Below are 8,970 nucleotides of genomic sequence, written 5' to 3'. Positions count from 1 at the left end.
TTTCAAGTTTTGAACAACTCGACTTTCAAGATCTACATACCTACATGTGCCGATGTTTCCGTTTATCAACGTTATATTTTAGGATCCATGCAAGAACTCAGCTAACTGATGTTTCTGCATATAAAGGCTATCTGCAAGTTTTATAAAAGTTATTAAACGCAGCTTTACATGATAGGTTATCTAGCTGAGAGTCTAACGCTGTTTGAGTAACACTAACCAAAGCCACGCTGCTGTTACAAGTTTACAAATGCAAGTTATGAGTCTCTTATATTTCAATTACATGAAATCACATTCCCATACAAATCCATTGCAGTAGGTTTGTTTGTTTCGAACACACACGAACACGCAAAGCTTACCCGTATTATCTGCGTTAGCCATCGTTAATTTTCAGCTGACAGACAACAAGAAAGGCAACTAGTCAACATCCAGCTTTTAGGCTAATCTTATGTGACGGAATAGTGAGGTTTGATTATCACTCTTATATAGCACCCACGGCCCCTAAATTACGGAGCACGTGTTTGTGGCAACATGACACAAACCACGTACTTTCGGATTCATAACCCGGCACGTTAGCCATTTAGGATACCAGGTCCCATTACAGCAAGAACTGTTGCTTTTGGCCATTTAAATGGATAAATCAATACAATATGTAGCGATACACTGTAGAGGACATCAAGCTATCTTCAGAGGCATTCCATTGGTACAGTAAACTAATCAGAATCAACTTGTTGGCAAAGTAAAATTGGGTGAAGGGCCAGTTGAAGTCCGTTACCACTATATTAGCTTGGTAAAGCAATATTATATATAGCAGTACAGCTTAATTTAGGACCAGTTGTAGTCTGTTACTACTGTATTAGCGTGGTACTGTAACATTATATGTAGCAGTACCGCTCAATATAGGATTAGTTGAAATCTGTTACTACTGTATTAGCGTGGTAAAATAACATTATATGTAGCAGTACCGCTTAATGTAGGACCAGTTGAAGTCTGTTACTATTATATTAGCGTGGTAAAGCAACATTATATGTAACAGTACCGCTTAATGTAGAACCAGTTGAAGTCTGTTACTACTACATTAGCGTGGTAAAACAACTCCAGGCGAAGTGATGAAGTAGCCAACAGGAAGAATGGACTTTTACCTTCTGCTTGCTTGAAAGTGGTCTTAGGAGCCAACGTCCATGTTAAATGTCATATCTCTGAAAATCTTATTTTAAAGCCCGCTGTCTACTATTGACCTTACGATCTTACGTATTAATAATAAACATTATACTTGTCCACACGTTACACCTTGTCAATGATTTAGTTATCCGTATCAACGACAGTCGTATGAAAGAAGAAGAAGAAGAAATATAGCATATTTTACCTTTACCGTGTATAAAAAAATTCTGTACAATGTTTGGGCTAGTAAACCGTAACGGAATGATTGAAACTGGTTGGTCAATCAAGAAGTGCATTCCAGAGGCACCCACGTGGTCATGGAGATTGTTACCCACTGGTAGGTTGGCAATGACCGGGATCTTTAAAGAGGGAAACCAAAAGTTACGTACGTTTTTGGCTTAAGCACGAGATTCCAAAGTACCAAACACTAAACAAATCATGACAATAGTGTTGAAATAAAACAATCACAAAACTAGAAACTCAATTTCGAAAAACAAGTTTACTCGTCTAAAATGAAATGTTCAAGATTTTAAAGAATGCGCTTGAATCCTAACATTATACTTTTAGTTTATAAAATGCATGTTTTGGAAATATAATACATTTACTCTTTGCTGATAAATTAGTAGGAACAAATGAGATACAGAATTTCTAAAAACAAGTTTACTCGTCTAAAATGAAATGTTCAAGCTTTGAAAGAATGCGCTTGAATCCTAACATTATACTTTTAGTTTATAAGATGCATGTTTTGGAAATAGAATACATTTACTCTTTGCTGATAAATTAGAAGGAACAAATGAGATACAGAATTTCTAAAAACAAGTTTACTCGTCTAAAATGAAATGTTCAAGCTTTGAAAGAATGCGCTTGAATCCTAACATTATACTTTTAGTTTATAAGATGCATGTTTTGGAAATAGAATACATTTACTCTTTGCTGATAAATTAGAAGGAACAAATGAGATACAGAATACCAATCCATACACCTAGCCTTTCAAGATGATTTCGAGGACCAATCCCTGATAACATCAGAATTTGAGGGGTGTTGATGGTCCCAGCAGACAAAATAATTTCTTTCCTGGCGAACACAACACGTGGTAAGCCTTTATGAAGGAACTGCACCCCTCGTGCCCAGCGACGGTTGTCAAACAGGATCTTAAAATATCATAAACAAAAGTTTAGTCCGGTGTGAAATTATTTGAACAGGTTTTCAAATACATTCCTTTTGTTACTAAAAACAGGCCGACTTGACTGAGTTTAACAATAGTAAGCAGAACACTCCTTACACTGGTGGAATACATTCATAATTTCAGAAATATGTCTCAGTTAAAATATAGTTATTTTACGGGCCTATTTATGCTGAAACAGTGACAAGAGTAATACATGATTGATGTATAATCAACAAGTTATTGTAAATATTTACGGATCGATCGGTCGACAGATAATTGAAAATGTAATCAGACTAAAAGTTTTAATACATAACAAAGATCGGTATACATTAGGAGATGAAGTTAGCTTGGTTTACCTTGGTCACGTGTGCTTGAAGAAGAATGTTCAAATTCTTCCTTCTTAGAGCTGGTTCAATGTAGGCATTTGAAACACTACATCGTCGGCCATTTCTGATCGTTCCCTGAGGTACAGAAAACCCTGGAAAAAACAAAATGATTCCTCTTGTTGTTTAGTTGAGCTACTTAGTTTTATTGTAAACTCAACACACGAGAAAAACATACTCCAAGATGGAAAGATATCTAAGTGATACTTCATGTGTACTCATATTTGTTTCATTATAAATGAAACTAGAAGCGTCGATTGAAGATATAAATATCGTTTAGATCAATACTATGTCTGCTGTATCTCATCTGGCCTGATGAGTCCTGGTTTTAGGCGAAAAGCTTCGTCGGCACTGGATATGGCATTGATATAGTGTTGTTGACATCTCATAATATAATATTCTTTGCTTTCACTCATTGGTCTTTAGAATCACTATATACATTTTATACTTAACAGTTATGGTGGGAAATTAACGTCGTAACAGAAATTGGCCTTATGTTTTCAATTGCATTAATACTAAAAATTATGAGCGTTTATGCAAATTGCAACAAACCTAAGCCTTTTCTAGTAGGAATGATTTATTTATTTGTGTCAGAGAAGCCTTTGGTAGTGAACGATTTTCAGAAACATTGGTTATTAGGTTCTGATCAACGTGATTGGAAGTTTGGGATTGAAAACACTAGAGGGAAAGTATCGTAGATCCGTTAATCACATTTCTGAAAAAAAAAAAAAACAGAAAATTTTCAAATATTCTCTTTCAAGCACCCGCAGTGGCATGTCTGCGGACTTACAACGCTAGAAACCGGGTTTCGATACCCGTGGTGGAAAGATCACAGATAGCACCTTGTGTAGCTTTGTGCTTAACTTCAAACAAATAGTCTCTTTTCAACTCCGAGAACACATTTTCTACTGCGCATAAAAGTTATAAAAGTACAACGAATTTACTTGGTGATTCAAATAATAAACTTTCAAACCTTTGTTAATTGATTAAAATGAGCCTCAGTCTTTCTATATTTCTATTTCTATTAGTATTAAATGTTTATACACCTTGTTACTTCCATTAAGTTCCAAAGAAGATTTGTTCCATCAGTATAAATCTTACTAATTATATTATTAAATTGTAAGTCAGTATATTTATTTTTATTAGTATTTTATGTTTATATAACTTGTTACTTCCATTAAATTCCTAAGAAGATTTGTTCCATCAATATAAATCTTACTAATTATATTATTAAATTGTAAATCAATATATTTATTTTATTAGTATTAACTGTTTTCCAAATTTACCAATATATCTTGCTTTGTCTAACTAGTTAAAAATTTCTTTAGAAACCTTGATTTTTTTGTATTTTAATCAGTTCTTTTTTGTTTTGTTTAATAAATAAAGATGGATCATGTTTTCTTTATATAAATTATTCTGTGTCTTCCATTTTCTTTAATTATTACCTTCATTTCCTGAGTGAATTCCCAACTTGTATTTTGATAAATATCTTGGAATGGCTATATTTGCTGTATTGACTACACTTTTGCTAAATATTGTGGCCATATGCAATTATTTGTTCCTTATCTTTTATAGTGGTAAAATTATATTTTAAAAGAGACTATTCCACTCAGCTTCATTAAATTAGTATTTTGATGTATTTACATTAATGTTATTTTGCTTACTAAAATAATTTAACAAACCAATAAATGGGAGGTGATCACTACTTATACCTTAACCAATGTCAAAACTTTAGATATATCTATAAGATTTGGTTTCAATTAAAAATAAAATCTAAAATATCAGTTTCACCAGTAACATTAATAAAATGCCTCTGTCTTTAATCATTCAAGAGAATTAGGTTATATTTTTTAATTATATTTGAAAATGAGCAACATTCTCGTTAGTTTTATGCATCCAAAAGTCAAGTGTTTACTTTTCAAATATCCTGAGATAATTAAATTTGAGTTATAATTTATAATCTTTGAACTTATTACTGTCATAATAATTTTTGATTAAACATGAATATTAGCTGTTGTAGCTTTTATATTATTATCAAATGACATATCAGCAACACATAGTTCAATAACATCAGAATTAATATTAATGACTAAATTAGAATTAATATTATATTTAGAGTTTTACTAAGCCTAATGTATGAATTTTCAGCTATATATTATATCTATAAACATTAAACTTATGAACTTAAACTTTCCTTTCAATTAACTTGGTTTCTGACACACAAATAACATCAAATGTTTCGTTATTAATATAATGATTTAATTCAATCAATTTGTCTAATAAACACTTTGCATATTTACAGAAGTTATTTTTAGTCTAAATATTTTCACTGTTTATTGTTAATATTTTTTCCATATTTTAAAGCATTTTGATATATGAGTTCAGGATCTGGTTGAAACTAAACCAAATTTTATACAGAATCGAAAATAAGTTTTACAATGTCACTTCTTTTGAATTTTGAATGTTTTGATTTTATCAAAGTTTCAGCAAGAATATTTGTAAATTTAAATGTTATTTAGTATTTTAAATCTTTTAAGGTTTACTCAAAATTAGATTTAATTGTATTTTGTTTCAATACTTTGATGCATGTTCTGTTATTCTTATTTATTGGCATATTTAAAGTTAAACCTGTTTTGTTATGAGACAAGTTATAACTTCCGTGGTGATCATCACCCCAGTTAATACAGTTTGATTTATTGGTAAATTATAAGTATTAACTTCATGATCACTTGCACATCGTAAACATTTACTAGATCTTGTACATCTATCTGCTATGTGTCCAAAATCTTGATAGCTGTAATACTGGACCATGAATATTAATTTTTTATAGTATTCAATTTTAAAATGTAAATATTCAATATTAATTTAATTTTCTAGTAACTCCTTGAAAAACCTAAACAAACATGTAACTATTCAATGATAAGTTAATTTTCTAGTAACTCCTTGGAAGACCTAACCAAACATGTACATATTCAATAGTAAGTTAATTTTCTAGTAACTCCTTTGAAGATCTAACCAAACATGTACATATTCAATGGTAAGTTAATTTTCTATTAACTCCTTTGAAGACCTAACTAAATTAAGTTCTCTGTAATGACCGCACTTCAACCTCTTACTTACGGAAATAAACACTATCCCAGACAATTTGACCCGAAGAAAGTCTCAGTATGGAAACCGAAACGTCGTTAAAAGGAAATAGAAAACGTGTCAGGTAGTTTCGGGTCTATATGAGATTCTTAAGGTGCGCAAAACAAACGAGAACTGAAAAAGCTGTTTTTCATTCCTTCCAGCTTCAAGTTTTACACTTTGGCATTTAGCTCCTTGAGGTACTTAATTAGAATAAGCTTTTGATTGACTCAGTTTAGTGTGGTATAATAAACAAGAGTCTTCCAAGCAGTACCTTGTAACAGAGAAAAGAAAGACAAGGATTGCTGTTTGATGTACTTAGTAGGCTAAGATGTATGTAAGAAAGAAAAAAAATATTAAAAACTTAAGTTAATTTTTTGTTTCATTTATTAGCCCTAAACTGTATACACAAATGGAGACTTAAGCATGTTAGCTGACCTATTTGATGAGGCCTATTGAGATCAATATTATGATATCCAAGGGGCATGCCTGCCATTACGAGCGTATCGTAATGGTGAAATATACGGGGGAGTTATAACAGTCTAGCTTCCCTGTTTGATGAGGTCCATTGAGATCAATATTAGGATATCCAAGGGTCATGCCTGACATTACGAAGGCGTATCGTAATGATGATATATGTGATGTTGTTTTAACAGTCTAGCTTACCTGTTTGATGAGGCCCATTGAGATCAATATTAAGATATCCAAGGGACATGCCTGCCGCTACGAAGGCATATCCTAATGGTGAAATATACGGAGGAGTTTCAACAGTCTGTGGACCTCCTATACCATGGTATCCTAAAAAGATTAAATCAAAATATTTATACCATAAACAAATGAATGTTATTATTGTATGAAACAGTTGTGGTACTCGTTGATGCAAGATTTACTGTACAGTATTTGCATATTAACTTTCGCAAATTTCTCTTGTAATGAGTGAAGAAAGGTAAACATCTGACATTTCACAACTTTTAAAATCATGATTATTCAATGATATTCTCATCTCTACTTTCTCAATCATCGAGTTCAACTGTAGACAGAAAACTTGCCATTAAATGCATACAACGGATCACGGTTGTCTTCGGACTTGAGAAAATAAGGGAACACTTCTTGCCAACTCCAGCCACGAGCTCCATGTTCCGCCCACTTGTCATAGTCTCGAGGATTACCCCGTATATACAGCATATAATTCATCAAACTTGTTCCACCAAGCCCCTTACCACGAGGCCACAAGCTTCTCTGTACAAGAAAAAAAAACAAACAATTCGTTTAATCTTACAAAAAGTCTAAAGTGTTACAATGTTTATTAAAAATTAAAAAGAACAGACATAAATTATTTAAGGCTGGATGTGGCTTTATTGTAAAATGTTACCTTAGATATAGTTATATTATTTTTAAAATGTTTCGATTTTAGAATTAAATTTCATTTATATTTCGTATTTTTTATTAAGCATCTATCTTAGGTCGTCCGTAATTTTGAAATACTGACCAATGGAAAGGTAGCCAATCAGCAGAATCCTCCCACCATCTATAATAAAGGATTGGCTGTCAGTTTTATAACACATCCACTGTGTAAAATGCGGGATTATTTTGTAGTATCGCATGCATTCGAAGCCGGCCCGCCAACTCCAAAATCCAGAACTGTACCACAGAGCCAACCCGTACCAACATTAAAATTTCAAACTTTATTTTAATATGATTTAGAAAAGATGTGGCTGGAATATTCAAGATATAAATGCAAGCGAAAATTACAAAGTAACGGAATTTGAATGACTGGAAAGCAATATCCACTCTTATTACTTTATATTGTTTTATCAGAAAATACTGTATTGCTTATTTATCTGATGTTGTTTACTCAATGAACATATTTGTAATATCTCAATAACACAAAACCAATGACAACGATGTAAAATCTAATCTTTAATTCCTTTAATTAGACTCCGACTAAAACAAAGACACCTTCGTTAACTTACCCTGCCTTTCTGACCGAAGCAGGCAGCTTCTTGTGGAACAGTTTTAAAAGCCCAATCATACTTGGTAAGTTGTAGTTCTGCAGAAAATAGGGGGACAGAACTGAGTACGTCTGGTAAACCTCCCGCTTCCAGCAGCAAAACCCTCGCGTTGGAATCTTCCGAGAGTCGACTAGCCAAAGTTGCTCCAGCCGAACCAGCCCCAACTAAAATGCAGCAATAATTTTAGTTTCAATTCCACTGGAAGTTTTAACAATTTTATTTTCATCAACAACAACTTATCCGCTGTAAACTGGACGTTACTGTGTGGCTAAACTTAGATAAGTATGGATGTATGGGGTAGTGTGAATTGTTGAAAAATTCACTTACTAGGAATGGCAATAGGATCAACTCTTGAGCTCAGTTAAGATGTAGTTAAGATATGTTGATCCTAGTTTGGGATACAATGATGTTATTATCTGATTGTTTACATTTGGTTTATATGAAAGATGAATGAACTCAGCGAAAGATGAATGAACGCTAAGTAAAAAAAAAAAGAAAGAAAAAGCCTTCTTAATTAAAAAAACTAAAACAAGGCTAAACAACAAGCTAACAACTCCATTACAACTCAAACTGTGATCAACCTATCATGCCTAAAATAGACAAAAAGTGAAAACTTTGAAACGTTTATCAGCTCAGTTTGTAGAGCACTTGCCTGACTTCCGAGAAATCTTTAGCTCGATTCCGATGTAGGGAAAGTTTAAAAAATATTACCACAATTAGATCGTCACTCAGTTATTGGTCGTCTCATGATAAGATAAGGCCCGAGGTGGTGAGGAGAGGAAAACATCGTAGTGTAAGCCAGATAGTAAAGTTCTTATATTGTATTCTCTAAAAAACCCTGCCCTAAATTAAAATCGTTACTAAACAAAAATTATTTAGAATCACTGAATACCAACGTAATTTATAAAATAACATGCAATAACTACTCAGAATTCTACATCGGAGAAACAGGAAAAACATTAGAAACCAGATTCACAGAACACAATAAAAAACCGTCCCATGTTTTCCACCATTGCAACTCAAAAAACCCATATTATGTCTATTAAAACACAGTAATTTTAAACAAAGAATCCAACATAAACAAACGAAAAATCAAGGAATCCATCTTAATTGAACAAAACAGTGT

At 32.6% G+C, this 8,970-nt stretch overlaps 1 protein-coding gene across 1 annotated transcript in view; it reads right to left on the bottom strand.

Annotated features, from left to right (window-relative positions):
* The window catches only part of LOC106460192 (glucose dehydrogenase [FAD, quinone]-like), a 32,816-nt gene that overhangs the window by 8,549 nt on the left and 15,297 nt on the right, over positions 1 to 8,970 (bottom strand). Inside the window, exons 2-7 of the mRNA XM_013919879.2 lie at positions 7,806 to 8,008; positions 6,882 to 7,071; positions 6,499 to 6,630; positions 2,680 to 2,801; positions 2,139 to 2,309; positions 1,364 to 1,517 (exon numbers count right to left, since the gene is read on the bottom strand). Coding sequence (XP_013775333.2) covers positions 1,364 to 1,517; positions 2,139 to 2,309; positions 2,680 to 2,801; positions 6,499 to 6,630; positions 6,882 to 7,071; positions 7,806 to 8,008 — 972 coding nt within the window. The remainder of the gene's footprint in view (positions 1 to 1,363; positions 1,518 to 2,138; positions 2,310 to 2,679; positions 2,802 to 6,498; positions 6,631 to 6,881; positions 7,072 to 7,805; positions 8,009 to 8,970) is intronic.

Source organism: Limulus polyphemus, unplaced genomic scaffold (assembly GCF_000517525.1).
Source record: "Limulus polyphemus unplaced genomic scaffold, Limulus_polyphemus-2.1.2 Scaffold726, whole genome shotgun sequence".
NCBI classification, from domain to species: domain Eukaryota; kingdom Metazoa; phylum Arthropoda; class Merostomata; order Xiphosura; family Limulidae; genus Limulus; species Limulus polyphemus.
The sequence above is the reverse complement of the archived record's forward strand: the minus strand, read 5'-3'. Positions and strand labels throughout refer to the sequence as shown.